The 17,938-nt window shown below is 46.5% G+C and overlaps 1 protein-coding gene across 2 annotated transcripts in view; it reads right to left on the bottom strand.

Annotated features, from left to right (window-relative positions):
• WBP1L (WW domain binding protein 1 like) overlaps window positions 1–17,938 on the bottom strand; it is a 61,105-nt gene that overhangs the window by 18,748 nt on the left and 24,419 nt on the right. Inside the window, exon 1 of one of the 2 annotated variants that reach the window (XM_047759540.1) lies at window positions 15,984–16,179. The exons of the other annotated variant lie outside the window; for it this stretch is intronic. Within the exon in view, the coding sequence (XP_047615496.1) occupies window positions 15,984–16,010 (27 nt within the window). The 5' untranslated portion in view covers window positions 16,011–16,179. Of the gene's footprint in view, window positions 1–15,983; window positions 16,180–17,938 lie in introns of those variants that run through there. 2 annotated transcript variants of the gene reach the window in all.

Raw genomic sequence — 17,938 nt, 5'->3', positions numbered from 1 at the left:
TAATATCCACACCCCCGCACCTCCCCGCCCTGGCCACTTTCTTGAGATTGAACCAGAGAATGAACCGTACCTTCCCTGTGGGCAGGAGCTCTGTCTCCTTATCCCCTTCCCCAGTTCCCAGGATAAGCACAGTGCTTGGCACATTAAGCTTTGCTGAATCAAACGATGGCTACACAGCCTCCACGAAGGCAGGGCGAGCCGGTGTGAATGACATGCCTCACGTACACCAAGTACCTGCCACGTGCCAGGCACTGTTCTGAATGTCTTACAAATCTTCCTCCATCTAAACTTGAAAACAACACTATGAAGTGGGTAGTATAAGGGAACTCAGGTCAAGAGAGGCTAAGTAACTTGCCTGAGGTCACACAGCTAGAAAGCAGTCCAATCTAATTCATCAGACTCCAGAGCCTGAGCTTTTTTTTTTTTTTTTTTAACTATTAAGCCATAGTCCCCTTGGTTTAAGTTCTATTTCTTCAGTTGTTTTTTACACTTCAGACACTTAAATAAATCCACGAAAAGGCCCAAACCAAACAAAATCAACATTTCATCTTTGACGGAAAAGATAAAGGCCCTGCCCTTGTGGAGCTCTTTGACTTTGGGAACATTTTCTCCTTGGCAGTGAGAAGAAGCAACATGCCTGGGGCTCCTCCCTTCTTTGCTTAAAAGGTCATTATTTTCACATACTGATTTTCTGCAAAGCAAACTGGTGTTCCATCCCAGTGTAGGACATGGGACCTTCACACCTCCCTTCGACCCTGAGTCCCTACCCTGCACTAGCACTGAACGGGGTGGGGAGGGGGTGGGAAACACCGTAGGCAAATACATGGCCAAAACACTCGTGATCTTTGTCCTTGTGGAGCTTCAAGTCTACCGAAAGACGACAAAGTAATCATGCAGATAAAGCCGCAACTAGGAAGAAAAATACGTGATTTGGGGAGTGCTCACAACAGATAAGACCTAGGACCTAGCCAAGGAGGCCCAGACAGCTATGCAGAGGTTAAGCTTCATCCGAGATCGCCCAGATGATTAGAAAGTTGGTCACTAGGGAGGAGGGATGGAAAGAACATTCCAGGCAAAGGAAATGATACAAGCAAAGCCCTTTAGCTTGAAGGAGATGGTTGAAAAAGTAGGTAGGGGAGTTCTCTGGCGGTGCAGCAGATTAAGGATCTGGCATTGTCACTCCTGTGGCTCTGACTACTGCTGCGGTGTGGGTTTGGATCCCTGGTCTGGGATCTTCTGCATGCCAGGGGTGTCGCCAAAATAAATAAATAAATAAATAAATAAATAAAAGTAAGTAGGGAAGTTAGGTAAGCAGGGTAAGATCAGATTTGCATTTTAAAGATACTTCTTCCTGGCAATGTTTTCATTTGCACAAACTCCTGGCCAAAAAAATGCTAGAAACAGGGACCTCGTCATAAGGGACTTTGGGTGAATAACATATGCTCTTAGGCTAAGGTCTTTCACGTCGGGATGGCTGTGACAATGACCATCAAGATCCTCATTTGTGGAGTTTCCGCTGTGATGTAACGGGATTGGCGGCGTCTTGGGAGCGCTGAGATGCAGGTTCAACCCCTGACCTGGCACAGTGGGTTAAGGATCCAGTGTTGCCGCAGCTGTGGCGTGGGCGGCAATTGCGGTTTGGATCTGATCCCTGGCCTGGGAACTCCATATACCGTGGGGTGACCAAAAAAAAAAAAAAAAAAGATCCTCATCTGTTACAGGTGTGCCTTCAGCTCTGGTACCACAGTGACCAGATCCAAGAAATAAGGCACAAATGGTGACCAAACCAAAAGCACTGGCATGAAGGAGCAGCAAGCAAGACCAGGGTTACTCTGGAAAGAACATTTTTTACAGTGGAAAAGGATAAAAAGCATGCCATTTGCACATATGCAAAAAATTATCTCATCTCTTTGGTGGCAGCATAAACTATGAGACTAACATCATTTTGCTTAAGAGTTTCCATGTCTTAGAGTTGCTATTCTTAGCTGAGCCACTGTAAAGGTCAATTTAATCAGCGTAAGAACTTGCGAAGTGCCAGCATAAAAAGAGACACTGGGCAGTAATGGTTCCCCAGAGATGGTTTTAATTTGCCAATTTATGGGGCTGGAAAACCCTGCTAGCAACTGGCAACAGCATCTTCATGCCCTTAGGAAAGCACTGAAGTTTTAAAGTTTAAAAGTGAAAAATAAGAAAACAAATCCTTTACAGGATGTTAAAGCACAGACGCTAAATCTCTTGGATATGAATGAATATGGAGCAGCATCTCTGGCCTTCCGGACAGGGAAAAGGAATGGTTCCTAATAAAAACATCCATTTTGGCATTCTCTTATGGCACAGGGAGTTAAGGATCTGGTGTTATCAATGCAGGGGCTTGGGTTGCTGCCGTGGCACTGGTTTGATCCCTGGCCCATGGGCATGGCCAAAAAACAAAGATCTGTTTCTACAAATCAAATAACAAATCTGTATTCATATCCTTTCCCCATGTGCCAGGCACTGTGCTGGATGTTAAAGCTACAACGCTGAGCAAAAGATTCTAGGAGAAAAGATCCTGCTGCTAGCAATAGAGCTGGGTAGGTAACTTTAAAAATATAATTATATTCTTTTAATTATGCAGCTGAGCTTGCAAGAAAGCAAGAAAGAGCCCCAGGGGCCAAAAGTGTTGGGGGTGAAGAACTAGAAACTCCAGTGGTAAATGAGATCAGGCCTTTCCAGCCCTGGAAAGAAGAGCTGTTTATTTTCTTGGGTCCACTTAAAACAGAGACTCAGAACCCCAATATAAGGTGAAGACTCTCAAAGAGAAGAGAGTAGACTAGAAAAAAAATCAGCCCATTGGCACACAGCCACAATAAGGAAGGTCTGTATTGAGAGGGTTAAAGTATCTTCTCTAATAATCTGTAACCATAAGCCTTTCCACAAGCTAATTTGAGATCTGAATTGCACTACTACATGGTCTGAGAATCCCCAAACCAAAAATACAACACAAAAAGTAGTCCCATGGGAGGTCTCTTGTGGTGTAGTGCATTAAGGATCCAACATCGTCGCTGCTGTGGCTCTGGTTGCTGCCATGGCCTGGGTTGATCCCTGGTCTGGGAATTTCCACATGCCAGGGGTGTGGCCAAAAGAAAAAACCAAACCAAAACAAAAAGGAGTCCCAGACTGGGACATCTGGCAGAAGAACTCTAAAACTCTAAAGAGACCTTTCCTCAGTCAGGGCATGAAGATGTCCACAACTAAAGCTCTGTTGAAGATGCGCTCACACAAAATACAAACTTATGCCAAAATAATCCATCGCAAACAAGATTTGGGGAATTCAACAAATACCAGGATAAGACTCTCCAAAAAAACATAATAAAATGATCGGATAAACTGTAAAACATATGGGATGTTTCAAATGATTAAAATCAAAAAGAGGAGTTCCCATCATGGCACAGCGAAAATGAATCCGACTAGGAACCATGAGGTTGCAGGTTCGGTCCCTGCCCTTGCTCAGTGGGTTAAAGATCCGGCATTGCTGTGAGCTGTGGTGTAGGTCTCAGACACAGCTCGGATCTGGCATTGCTGTGGTGTAGGGCGGCAGCTGTAGCTCTGATTCGACCCCTAGCCTAGAAACTTCCATATGCTGTAGGTGCGGCCCTAAAAAGACAAAAGACACATGCACACACACAAAAGCCAAAAAGAAAAATGAAAAACTTGAGAAGAGAACATACTGAAAAAGAAAAAGTGACTAAACAGATTTGGGAAAAAAAAAAAACTTACAGAAAAAGTTATTAAAATTAAAAGCTCAACAGATAGGTTACACAGAGATAGGACCAAGTTAAAAAGAAAATCAGTGAACTGGAAAACAGATCTGAGAAAATTACCCAGCAAACAGATTCTACCAATTGAGAGAAATATGGAAATGGAAAACAAGAAGTTTAAGAAGGAAAGAAGAAAATGGAAGAGAGGCAATATTTAGAGACAACTGAAAAATTATCAGAACTAATTAAAGATAGGAATTTTCAGACAGTAATAAACTCACACCTGGGCACACTGTCTGAAACAAAACAACAAAGACAAAAAGAACTTAAATACACTCTGGTAGGGGAAGGCTGAAAATTAACAAGTGAAGTTAGAATTTAAAGTAATAGTAAGCTTCATAAGGAAACTAAAATGGGATAATAGAACAAAGGGCTTTAGATGGGCAGTGAGGAAAGGTCTGGGGGCAGGGAGTGATGTCTGAGTTGAGTTCTGAACGAATGATGAAAAGAGACAGCTTAAGCAGCTCTTCAGGAAGAGTATTCCAGGCAGAGGGAGTATCAAGGGCATGCAAAGACACCAAGGCAGGCCTGAACTTGGTGGGCTAGTGTGGCTGAGTAGTGAATCTCAAGAAGAGCAGTGTGAAAAGAAGAGCTGGGCGTTCAGAAAGAGGCCAGACCTCAAATGTCTTGTAAAATAGGCAAGCAACTTTAACTTAGAATCAGCTATTTTTGTTCTATCCTAGATAGAATCTTTAAATTCTGAAAATGCAATACTTTCAGGTCTAGGTCCTTAGAAAAAGATTTGTAGGTGGTCACAAAATACACTCTTTCAAAGTTTTGTGGATTTACCTCTGTTTTTACAACGAGAAAGTTAAAATCACTCTTCCACTAATACCAATAGTTTTAAGGCTGTTTGAAGCACTGAAGGAAATAAGCAGAACTGTTCAAGGGTACACATTTTGAATTGGGTGGGAAGATATTCGAGGAGTTGGGAATAAAGGAAAGTAAGCTCCAGCAGAAGAATGATTCGGTAGGCGTCCTGGCCTATGGTTTCCTAGGCTTTCCTCTAATCTCCCTTTCTTTGATGGTAGGGATTGCCACCTTCTATTTTTGTATCCTTCACAATAAATACTATACTATATAGCAGGCTTTACTAGCTAAAGGAGCTCAGTTTCTTCCTTTCTGACAAAGGGCAAGCCATTGCTAACAAGTGAACCAAGACTGCTTTGTATGCACCAGGATACTAGAAATGAATTTTTATGCTGTTTGGTTGAGCTCAGTAATTTTCCAAAAGGACAATTAGCCAGAGCATGTTCCCCCTAACCAAGCCAATAAAGCGCATCTGATAAGATTCAGCCTCATCCTTCAGATTTGACATATGCTTTACTCCTTAAGGGCTCTAGATTCCAGCTCACTGGGCTCAGGAGCACCCCGTCTCCCCGGTGCAAAGTACTTTAGAGGGTAAAACCAAAGCCTGGAGCTTTGGTTTTTCTCTGACACATCAGAGAAAAGCTGAGAACCAAGGGGGGGGAGCTGCTGCTTCAAGGGTTGGCTACAGTGTGTGCTGCTGAAGAGGAGTCCCTGGCACCCCTGCTGCAGCAGGGACATAGGCCTTTTACTTCAACCTGTCAGGGTCTCCTGGAACAATTCTCTCTGGGGACTCCTGAAGAATGACATTCCAAGAATCTGAGGAAGGGCAACAGAGTGAATCAGAACAAACCAGCGTATCTCACAATGAGTGAATTATTTACCCTAAAGTGGCAATGAACATATCTGGACAACAAAAGCAAGAAAACAGAGATGCAAAGTGTGGTACATAGGCCTCCAAACACCTGGGGTACTTTTTAAGAATGCAGATTGAGAACCTCTGGGGGCAGAAACCAAAGACTGGCCTTGTAAAACCCACTCCTCTGATTACACTCACATATATTCAAGTTTGAGGACCACTGCCCTAGATTTATAATAAATATACAATATACACAGTTTGTGCCCTCTAAGAGTGGAATAGTCTAATATTCTCTTTCTAGAATCCTGAACACATCCTAACACAGTTAGCCCTAAGGCTTGCCACTTAGATCAAAGCACATAAAATTATTTACACTCTCTCTGCCTCATTCCATTAAAAAAAAAAAAAAACACAAACAACAGATCATAAACATATATTTTTAAAATCGGACATGTTAGTTAGGTTCTATCCACACCAGTACTGCTACTGCCAAAGCCACACTGCAATTGGATCCTCATTAAAGAGCCCCCAAACAGAGCAGCCAGCAAAGAAATTAAAACCCATTTCCTGTGTTGCCATTAGGAACCTGAATAACAAACTCAGAAAAAAGCCACTTGACCCTGGTAGGAAAATCCCAGAGCAAAGATCGGAAGTTGCAACATATCCCATGGTTTTACTGAAGGCTACTTGTCAATGTCCTAGTGCGTGCAGGCCTGCAGGGTCTGGCTGGCTGCAGTGACTTGCACATGGGGTCAACCTGCCTCTTTCACCCTGGGACACTTAGAAGGAAAAGCAGTTCTGCCTCGAGGAATCCCAGCAGTCCCTCATCACTGGCCTCTCCTGCCACAGAACAAATGCACTGAGAAGTACGGCATCTTCGGTGAGGGATGGTGCCAAGAGCTGAGGGATAGAACAGCAAGTGGCACTCAGGCGAAGCTGGAGGGCAGTTCTGCTATTGCGTCTCCACAGTTGGTCCTGTGAGGGCAAGGCCCTTCCTTCGCACTACCTATATCACTGCCTATCCTGCTTGAAAAGCATGGATTGCAAACCACTGGCCCTCAGGCCACAGTGGGCCCACTAATGAGTTCTACGCCCATGCAGTACCTTTGCTTTACGATTTTTTTTTCTTTTTTTTCCGGCCATTTCTTGGGCCACTCCCACGGCATATGGAGGTTCCCAGACTAGGGGTCCAAACAGTACCACAGCCACCGGCCTATACCAGAGCCTCAGCAATGTGGGATCCGAGCCACATCTGTAACCTACACCACAGCTCACAGCAACGCCGGATCCTTAACCCACTGAGCGCGGCCAGGGATTGAACCCGAAACTTCACTGTTTCTAGTCGGATTCATTAACCACTGAGACATGATGGGAACTCCTTTTTTTGCTTTTAGGGCTGCACCCACAGCATATGGAAGTTCCCAGGCTAGGGGTCAAATTGGAGCTACAGCTGCTGGCCTACGCCACAGCCACAGCAACGCAGGATCCTTAACCCACCGAGTGAGGCCAGGGATCGAACCCGCAACTTCATGGTTCCTAGTCGGATTTGTTTCTGCTGCGCCATGACAGGAACTCTGAAAACAGCTCTTGAACCAATAAAATAATCATTATTCTCTACTCTGAGGTTCCAGCAACACCTTACACACTCCACAGAAAACAGGCCCCTGGACAAAGAGGAGGACCCCTCTTAACTGAATGAGGAGAATACCTCTAGCAAATCAGGAAAACCTCTGGCCACAACATTCAGGAAATGCGACAGAGAACCAAGGTCTGCCCAGTGCCTGCATTTATCAAATATTTGGCTGGGCGTTTTTATCTCAGTTATATATTCCTCTCTTTTTATAGGAAATCAAGAAACTGAGGTTCAGAGTGATCACAGAACTAGAACACGTTTCCTGGATCCAAAGCCCGAATTTTAGTGAAAAGAACTGAATCGCTAAGGAGTTATCCTAAACCTTCAGGCTAGATGCTGACAGGCACAAAAAAATGACAGATAAGATAATGGACTTTGCCTTTGAGGAACTTTGTAATTACTAAACTGTTAGGTTAAAAAAAAAAGTTTATGTTTCAGTTCTGATAGATGAAAACTTTCCTGAAATATTCAGGTTCATTTTGTGCTATAATAAGTATAATCTAATCAATACAATTAATTCTTTCTGAAAAGTATCTGTCTACTTATTTATTTAGTGGCTGCACCCACAGTATGTGGAAGTTCTTCCAGCCAGGGATCAAACTCACACCACAGCAGCGACCCAAGCTGCTGCAGTGACAATGCTAGGTCCTTAACCTGCTGTGCCACAAGGGAACTCACATATTTATTTATTTATTTTAAGGGCCGCACCTGCACATGGAAGTTCCAGGCTAGGGGTTGAATCAGAGATGCAGCTGTGGGCCTACTCCACAGCCTCGCCAGATCTGAGCTGCAACAGAGACCCACACTATTTCTTGAAGCAACACCAGGTTCTTAACCCACTGAGAGGGGTAAGGGATCAAACCCGCATCCTCTTGGATACTAGCTGGGTTCCTTACCACTGAGCCACAACGGGAACAATTCCCATTCTTTTTTAAAAAATTTATAATGTTGCAAAGCCTCAGGGACATAATTTGGAGCAAGGATGGTATGTACACGCATATATAATCAGTTTATATAACATACATTTATATAAGACTCTTGAGCTCTTCAAACTTCTTTAAGAGTCAGCCTCACATTTGAGCCAACCAGCCAGCACCCTACAAGTGCTGATCCCCCTCAGCACTTGTACTACCACCTTCAACTTACAGATAAGGAACTGACACTTAGCCTAAGGCTGCAGATGACAGAATCAGGACTGTCAAATCCCTGGTCTTCTGACTTTTGGTTCAGTATTCTTTCTACGACTGGGTTCTAGTTCGTCGAAGTCTTGGTTATATCTTGAAAATGGCTTTTTTTTTTTTTTTTTGTCTTTGTCTTTTTGTCTTTTCCAGGGCTGCACCGGAGGCATATGGAGGTTCCCAGGCTAGGGGGTCTAATCGGAACTACAGCCACCGGCCTATACCAGAGCCTCAGCAATGTGGGATCCGAGCCACATCTGTAACCTACACCACAGCTCACAGCAACACCGGATCCTTAACCCACTGAGCGCGGCCAGGGATTGAACCCGAAACTTCATTGTTTCTAGTCAGATTCATTAACCACTGAGACATGATGGGAACTCCTTTTTTTGCTTTTTAGGACTGCACCCACAGCATATGGAAGTTCCCAGGCTAGGGGTCAAATTGGAGCTACAGCTGCTGGCCTACGCCACAGCCACAGCAACGCAGGATCCTTAACCCATTGAGTGAGGCCAGGGATCGAACCCGCAACTTCATGGTTCCTAGTCGGATTTGTTTCTGCTGCGCCATGACAGGAACTCCGAAAACGGCTCTTGAACCAATAAAATAATCACTTCTTTAGCCAGACAGAGGTAGAGTTTTCAAAGGGAGCTGAAATATTGAAGATCCAAGTTAACTTGTTACTGATGTGTTTTGAAAGAGATTCACCAGTTTTGCCGGACAGTTTTGAAAAGCAAAATTCTAAACTTAACCTTGTTTTTTCTCAGCAGTTCCATCCCACTGCAGCAGGCTTTTGTTGGGAGCGAAAGAAATAGCAATGGGGCTCGTCTTGTGTGCCTGTCTGTCGAGAGACCAGTGCCAGAGATTTACTGCCAGTAAAAAGTTCAACACTGTTCAAGGAAACCATTTACTTCTACCTCGAACAAAGAGTTCCATTAAAAATGGTCTCCCTGCAAACAGATAAGAGATTCAAAAAAATCTTCAGAATCCAGAGGCTCTCTCCTTAAAGACCCTGAAGAACGCCAAAGAACGTTCTGAATTTTAAGACCTAACTCCTAAAGATTAAGAGATGCCAGATGATTCAGAAAAGAGGGAATTTAGGATCCCTCTTTTCTATATGTTATCAGAAATAGATTACAATAAACCCAGGCTACAGCAATAGGCACCTGGCTTGAAATGTGGCCTGTTATTAAAACAACTGTAGCCTGATTGTTCTGTGAGCTATATAAAGTTATTTGGGCACTTCTGAGATCCTACTCTTCTGAGGGGTGGTTATCCATGTTTTTCAAATAAAATGTCAGTTCCAAAAGGGCCTGAACTTACCTACTGGCTATAAAAAATTAACTCTATACTTGTCCTTGACGAGGCATAGTTCCTGCTGATTAGGGACAAGATGTTAAGATTCTAAATCTCTGGGCAGATAACTAATGCATATTGCTCAGAATGCAGTAGGAAAAAGTACACCTATTCTGTCCCCCCGCCCCTTTTTTGGCCAAGATCCAAGTGGAAATAGGCTCTTAACCCATTGAACTCATACCTCAGCAGCAACCGGAGCTGCTGCAGAGACAATGCCAGATCCTTAACCCGCTGTGCCACAGTGGGAACTCCCATACATTCTATTTTTTTTTGCAGCCTGTGCCAGACTATCCTGGGCTCCAGAGGAGTGAGTGGTCACAGGTATCCACACCACTGCCTGGTGAGTAACCAGGGATGTCCAAACCCTTGAAGATAACCACAGGATAAGCTGTTTTGTTTTGTTTTTTTTCTTTCTTTTAGGGCCGCACCTGAGGCATATGGAGGTTCCGAGGCTAGGGGTCGATTCAGAACTGTAGCAGCTGGCCTATACCACAGCCACAGCAACGCAGGATCTGAGCCGGGTCTGTGATCTACACCACAGCTCAACGTCAGATCCCCGACCCACCGAGCAAGGCCAGGGATCAAACCCGCATCCTCAAGGATTCTAGTCAGATTTGTTTCTGCTGCACCACATTAGGAATAGGCTGGGATTTGAAACCAAGAATGAGACCATGTGTCACAGTTCAGTGGAAGCTCCTGAGAACATGTGGGTTAAGTAGGAGAACCAAACAATAAATAATATTCTGGCCTCCCTGATGCAATGCCCAAGGGAACTACGCAACACAACCCCGGCAAACCATATGCCACCTGCAGGAAAAGTCACTGTGTCACATTCTACCTGGCTGTCCTCAACGCCTGTCTCTGTCTCTCCTGAGACGTATGCAGCTTTCTGCCACTGCCCTCCTCTTTCAGTTAAAAGACCAGGATAGGTAGGTCAAGAAAGTGACCTAGGACTGAGCCACCATTTTTGACAACAGATGCCTCTTGCAAGATCCAGGTCCAAATCCAAGTATAGCTGAGCCCTGCCCAGACCAGCAACGGCTACAGAGAGGGGCACAGAAATGGCTTAAGCAGGCCAACTGCAGGGCTTGTTTCAACTCACTGTCCCTACAAATTAGCAACAAACAGACTCAAGAAGGGCCAGAGAGGAACTGGTATGCTAGGGAGTCAGGGCAGGGGAAAGAATTTTATAGCACAGCTTTGTTGTGTTTCGTTTTTAAAGTAACCTCAAATTATTGTTTTCCTGGACTAAAATTTACCTCTTCAAGGAAAGGGGTGGAAGGGGGTGGATCAAACTCATGGGATATTACTGGAGGAAGTGAATGTTTTCTTTGGCTCCATTCTGGATAAAAGTTTCAAAATCAGCAGATACAGTCTTCTTTTCCACTAACTTACTGTCCAGTCCGCTGCTTTCTCTTTGCTTTGATAACAGAAATGTGATGAAAAACAAGCACATTCCTCTAAAAAAGCAGCTTCTTGCAACAGAGATGGTTGGGGGTTTCAAAAGTCACCCGAGAGGGCTTGGATATGAACCACCCTTTCTCGCTGTTACATGACAGTAGGCAAACTGGCAGTTTTCAGATGTATCTACAAATCAATTCCAATGAGAATTTTAGCTTCCACCTCTGGTAGAACAAACAAGTGTCACCGTGGTGTTTGCTGCGTTATTATACACAGCCAGTTCCCTTCCAGGCAGGGTCTTGTTTAACACCTGTCCTGACCTTGGTAGAGAGGTTAACTAAACACACACCAGAGGGTAATGGCGACTGGAAGAGCAGGTACCACACCAGGGGCAACACTGAGGAGACCTGGCCTCCAGAGCCACCAGGGCCACACGTAGCTTTGTGATCTCAAGCGGATAACCCTTTGGGTTTCGGTTGCCTCACAGGAGAAAGGAGGTAAGAACTCCCACCTCGTGGGTGGCTGTCATGATGAAATAATAGACATGTCAAGTCAATGTTGGTTGATATTCAGCAGTGTAGGGGTTAAGTTAGAAGTTGGCAAATTGCCTCTGGCCTCTCCCTAGTCATGGCTCCCTCCTTGCAGCTCCAGGTTGGCTTCCACTGCAGCTCTTTCAGTGCTGTCCTTGGGAGCCCCGAAGATCTCCTTCTGTGTCCAGCAAGCATGCTGGTTACCCTGTCGCATTCAGCATCAGACTGAGAGCAGGGGCCTGCGGGTGCCAGCTGCCCCTTTCAGGAATACAAACAGCCCTCTGGGCCAGCAGCTTCCCCCTGTGCCTCCACCCATGACATTCCAACACGGGTGAGGGCACACTGACCTAGGAGGATCCCAATTCGCTGGGGATTATTCATTTCTAGTATGAGGGATCATCTCACATCATCAATGAGGACGATCGGAGGACAATGCTCCCCACCGAGAAAAGCAACATTCCAGGGTGCAGGATCTTAATTTCCGTCTTGACGGATCTAGCCTGCATCATCGAATAGCACTTGCCATCAAGGGGTCCTTCCACTCACCTACAGTGCAACAGCTGAGACCTCTGGACTGTGGAAAAGATCACCTGCGAAAGCCAACTTTTCACACCTCTGACCTGCAGCACTCTGTTCCTAATGTCACTCACCGCCACCTGCGCGCTTGTGCTACGTCCCCTGTCTGACTGTGAGGCCAGAGAGAGAGTTTCTACCTTTCTCTCCACATCACGCTTTGAGTAGAACAGGTGTGCGATAACTTCAGATGGAGATGTTGGTCATGAGAAGTCTCCAGCATTATAAAATCAATACCTTCTGAATTAAACATGAAATAGAATCGTTCAAATCAACAGACCAAGAACATTCTGTTGCAATCTTGTTCTCTGAAAATCAGGAATCCATCTGTTAGGTATACATGATGGACTTCCGCTTAAGCAGAAAACTCATTTTCTGATCTCGCCAGGTAATAAAGGGATGGCCTGCTCACCTGCGTGTTGGATCTGAAATTCGGCACTTGTTGCCATGGCCAGAGAGCTCGGCAGGGGACTCTCTCTTTTTTTTTTTTAATTACTCAATGAACGTATTACATTTGCAGTTGTACAATCTCTCTTTTGAACTTAGGTGCTCTAGGCACAAAAAAAACTAGTCACTAGTCGACACTGTAGCTTCCAGGAAACTGACTTAATTGTCCCTGAAGTGCGAGAACTAATACAGCCTAAGGGCTATCTGTCCTTTACAGACACTGAATTCAGACAATACTCATTATTAGATGGAAGGCTCTTCGTGTTTTCCTCCTCTTCTGTGTCTAAAGGACACTAATACTTGGTGAACCAAGGTCTTTGTCTTGTCTCAGCCATACTTAATACCAAGACTCACAGATGACAGTTTTCCTTCCCATCCACAGGAGAAAAAACACTCCCAACCTGATCTGTCTCGAATGTTCTTTCCTCAGCTCGTATGTCTGGTAAACTCCTACTCATCCTTCAAGACTCGGATCAGATAACACCTTCTCAGGAAAGCCTTCCATTGCCCACCCCCCTCCCCCAGCCTGACTGAGACATCTTCCTGCTCTCCATTATCCTAGACCCCGAGGGGGGCAGGGGGCCATCTCTGTCGCAGGGTTACCCATTGTCATGTAATTTTTTCCCCCGAGCTACGAAAGTGCAGGGGGTGGTGGAGAGGTCTCTCAAGGTGTAGCCTTGGGTCCGAACCACCTGGGGAACTTAATAGAAATGCATATTCTTGGGCCCTGGCTCCACACCTGCTGAATCTACATGTTAATAAGACACTACTCCCAGGTGATTTTTATGCATTTGAGAACTATTGCATCAGAGTGTGAGCTCCCGGGGAAAAGGCTTGTGCTTTATTTATCCTTTGTGCCAGGTCTGCATTCCTTGTGTTCAAAATCTCCATGCAGGGGCATTACTCAGTAGATGCTGCAGGCATGAGACTCTTCCACAGAGTGAAATGCAAATGGGCACTCAGAGACAAGCAGTGTCTTATTTGGCACCTGGGCCACCCGGAAAGAACCTTCTGAAAATATGCCCCAACTGCAACAATGCAGTAATCCAACCCCACTCTCACAGACACTGGGCAATACACTGCTGGTAGTGAGAAAAACTCCAGGCTTTAGAATCAAAAGGCCTAGGTTTTAAAAAAAACCACACTCCACAAATGACCAGCTCCTTAACTAGCTGAGCAACCCTGGACAAGTGGCTTAACCTCTATAAGTCTCAGCATGTACCTCTGAAGAAACAGCATCATACCACCACATAAAACTGGGCTGTTCTGTGGATTGAGAGGGAAATGATATTTAAAAGCACACATATATGATGTATGATAAAGATTATACAGCATATACGTTCTGTGTCATTTTTTTAGAAACAGAATTATCACCAAGTAATCTTTAGAAGGCTGGCTTTTACAGAGCTCCAAGAACATAGTTACACTGTCAGACACAGAAATGCTAGAAATATACAAAATTATGTAACCAAAAATACGCAAGGGTTTTTATAGGCAAAGTTTGAGCCGCAGAAGCTTAGGGCAGAAAGGGCCTTCGAGAGGCCCTCTGGGTCAGCTCTCTACCAGGAACCCATCCAGATATAAGAACAAAGGTCCTCTGAGATGCTCCCCACAACCAACCCAGTCCTTCACTCCACCCCCGCTGCATCCCCTCTCTTAACTGAGTGGAGGTTCCTGGACACAATCCCACTTCTTCGTGATACAATACTTGAGGTTAACAGTAAATGGTATGGACACAGTAAGTGACGGCCTCCTCAGTCTCAGTCAAAGCACAAGGACAGTGACCAAATCCCAAGGCGAGAGCTCCTGCCCACTATGCCCTTCACCTCTGTAAAGAAACCCAGTCTTCTGGCTTCCCGGTCCCCTGCATCCTTTAGCCTCACACCCTTTAGCAGATACAAATAATAGTTCCGTTTTTACTCAAGGCCTAGACTCAGCCATCCAAGGTGCTAATGTCTGAAACACATTCTTTTGTGCAATCTTCCCACTAACTTGTCCAGCGGGCTTTATTATGTCCACTCTGAGGATGAGGTTCAGCGCAACGAAGCAGCCTTCTGAGCGGCTGGTGGGGTGCCAGAACATGAAGGCAGGTCTTTCTGGCTCGCCAGCCCTGCTCTTTCCACTGTATCAGGCACTTTGCAGCCGCTCTCCCCGCCCCCCTCACCTGCTGACAAAGCATGGAATGCTTCATCCATCCTATTTTCAACGCTGCTCATAATTTTTACCAGGGCTCCCTCTGCCATGAGCTAAAAGGGCAGCCTTTCCTGGGGGACAGAGGAGGTGCTCAAATAGGGCTCCCCCCCCCCCCCGCCCCCCCGCCTCTGGGTTGCCTGAAAGGGACACCGAAGAAGCAGTAACGGAGGAGTGTGGGTGGGGCTTTTCAGAGAAGCTGACTTTGAAAAGAATTTCACGCAACCCAGGGGAGACTGGCTCCCCCAGCACTTTTCTACCGTGAGGTTAAACCAGCGCTCCCTGGCCGCGACTCTCGACTCTCGAAGGCTTCTGGTTTGAGCACCTCTGTGGCGTTTCCTCACCCAGGAACCGGCAGCAGAGGGTGTGCGTCTGTCCCCACCCCCTCTTACAGCACGGCTGGTTACAGTTACACATTCCGACACAGACATGCCTCTCGGACCAAAGAGGGGGCGGGGGTGGCCCCGCTCCCAGAAGCCCTGGAACAAATAGTTGGCAACAGCTGTGTTCGCGGAAGACCGCAGTTGGTCACTCGCTACTGTTTTCTCCTGCCGCCCTCTGGGTTACCGGCTGCAACTCTGTGCCCCTCCGGCAAAGCAATCAAGGCTCTGCCACAGGAGTCTGCTGGCTCTGAGCGACCGGTCAGGGAGGCCAAAATGTGGTCGGCGCCCCCCCATCCCTCTGAGGCAGGTCGGCCACGCAGCCTTGACCGCATGCTTAAAAGGAGAAAGCCTGCCTCTGGGAGCCCTTCGCTTTGAAAGAGGCCCCCCCCCCCCCCGCCCCAACTCTGCATCTCTCCAGAACCAGAGCACTGTGAAGAAAGCTCTGCTAACTAGCCAGAGCAAAATGGAGAAGGAATCAAAGCGGTTTTGATCAGGATCCCGCTCTGCCTCGCCCCCTCCCTGGCCTCACCGCTCAACTGTTTCCTCCGCACAGCTTTTAGCAACGGTTTTACGGTGTCTCATGGAAAATCCGAATGCACGGCCCCAGAGACCGCGGGGAGGTAGGGGATTAAGGATAAGGTGGTGCTGGAAGTAAGGAGCAACGAGCAAGCAGGACGGGCAGACTGGAAAATTCTGTATGGGAGCCGGCCTGTTGTCAGTGAGAGACATTTTCTAAAAGGTTCCCTCCACCCAAAGCAGCAGCACGATGAATAAGCTCCCACCACTCTTCCCTTCCCGAACCCGAGCCACGGACCACCAGTTCAATTACCTGTCTAAGACCCAAAAGGAAAGGCATCCTGCAAGAGCATCGTCCACACTAACGTTGGGAACAAAGGGCTTTTTAAAAGTTACGGTCTTGGAAAGAGCACGAGCCCTGGTGGGCCTGGTGCTCAGCAGTCCCGATTAACCCGCCTTCCTTAGCAAAGAAGAGAAAGTAAACAGAGTCCTGGGCCCAAGCAGGCACTCTCCCTCCTGCTCTCCTCGCTGCTCCCCCCCCCACCCCCACCGCCTGGCTCCGACCCACCCCCACCTTCTCGTGACATATCTCAGACGCAGCAAAGCTGAAGCTGTCTGCCAAGGGGGAAATGACATCAGTTCAGGCACGGCAGAAAAAACTCCAGACAGCTGCTGTGGAATACTGAGAAGGATGTGCTGCAAACCTACGCCGCCAGCCCTGGACCCACCTAGGGCTGGAGCCTGCTACGCCCGCTTCCCATCAGCTCCCCTCGGCTCTGAGCAGCCTGGGCTGTACATAAATCAGGTCTCTAAGGCTGAAAAGAGCTATGTTTCTCTGAATAATGACCGGATTCTAATAGCTCCCAAGGTATTGTCTCTCTTCCTTGGGAAAGAAAATGAAGCCCAGTGGCTGTCAGTTTCAGAGAAACTTTTTCACCCCCACCCCTGCCAGAGCTGCTGCGCAATAAATAACAGTGCACTATGTCTGGCTGTTCCCACTTTCTCTAGAAATGGATGCAATTCAAAAAGAGGGCTTGGAGGGGCACCTTTTCCCCAGTTAAGGTAGGACATGCTACCTTGGCTGCTGACCTCTCAAGCCCTCGCTCCAACAAGGAGAGTTTATATTTCATAAACAAACCCAGCATGTACAGGTGCCAACATCTTTCCTCACTTGTCTTACAAAAGGTACAACAAGTCCCACCACAGCCTCCAAGTTGCCAGTGAAGCAGATGGTCTATATTTAAACCAACCCCTGCTTCTGAAAAGTTCACCACCTTAGATTTGTCCTAAGCTCAGTTTATGGAGAAAATGGCTAACAGCAAGCTTTTGCAAAAGAAGCAAAGGCCCTGGGGTTGGCGTCCTCATCTGACTTTTCCCAGTCAGTGGTGTAAGCCAGCTCTCATCTGGCCACCCTTCCCGAAACAGCAGGTGTCAGCCACTCTCTCCAGCCCCAAACCCTCTACTAAAGACAACACTAGCAACAGTCTGTGCCTGGATTTGGACTTGAAGTAATGACTCTCAAAGGAGCGTAGTCTTCAGAGGAACTTTATAAGCCCAAAGTTACTTTCTAATAACTTCTGAGGCTGCAAATTAATTCTATTTCCATCACTCAAAGCAAGTATGTCTCATCTTTTTTTATTTTCTGCAGCAATTTTCTTTCAGTGATATTTATTGAGAGCCCCCGTGGGACTGGCACTGTGCTGGGCAGACCCAGGTAAATCAGAAATGACTCTTGCAAATTAGTATCTTTCACCTGCACCGAGGACAATAAGCAGCATATAATACCGACAGCAAGGTGAGTTGCCAAAAGTACTTTTCAATCATTTGTGAATCTGGCCAGACACACAATGTCTCCCACTGACGGTCAAGGTCACATCGACTTTCCCGACAAGGAAATGAATGAGCCCAGCCAGCTGGGCCATTTCCTGGAAGTACACACACACACCACAGCCTTATTGCTCTGGAGAAAAGAGGGGTGAAGTGGCTTCTGCTGCTGCAGGTGTTTGGATTGGGGAGCCATTCTTCAGCAAATATGTATTCTCAAGATGTGGTTGTCCTGTCTATTCCATGCCTTGCTACCACCCTCACACACAGGCCAAACTGCCAGACAGGCAGGCCTGGACACAGAGGCACAGCCCCCACCATCCCCACCTCTCAGAAGAGGGAAGACGCTGCTTTCAAGACCCTCCTTTCCTTTCCTGGGTTCCCCTGGCAACCGCCGACCACCCATCAACGCTGGAGGAAAGGGCATCCTCAGTCCCTCCTGGG

Source organism: Phacochoerus africanus, chromosome 15 (genome assembly GCF_016906955.1).
Source record: "Phacochoerus africanus isolate WHEZ1 chromosome 15, ROS_Pafr_v1, whole genome shotgun sequence".
Taxonomy (NCBI): Eukaryota; Metazoa; Chordata; class Mammalia; order Artiodactyla; family Suidae; genus Phacochoerus; species Phacochoerus africanus.
Note: the sequence above shows the minus strand (reverse complement) of the source record. Positions and strands in the feature narration are given on the sequence as shown.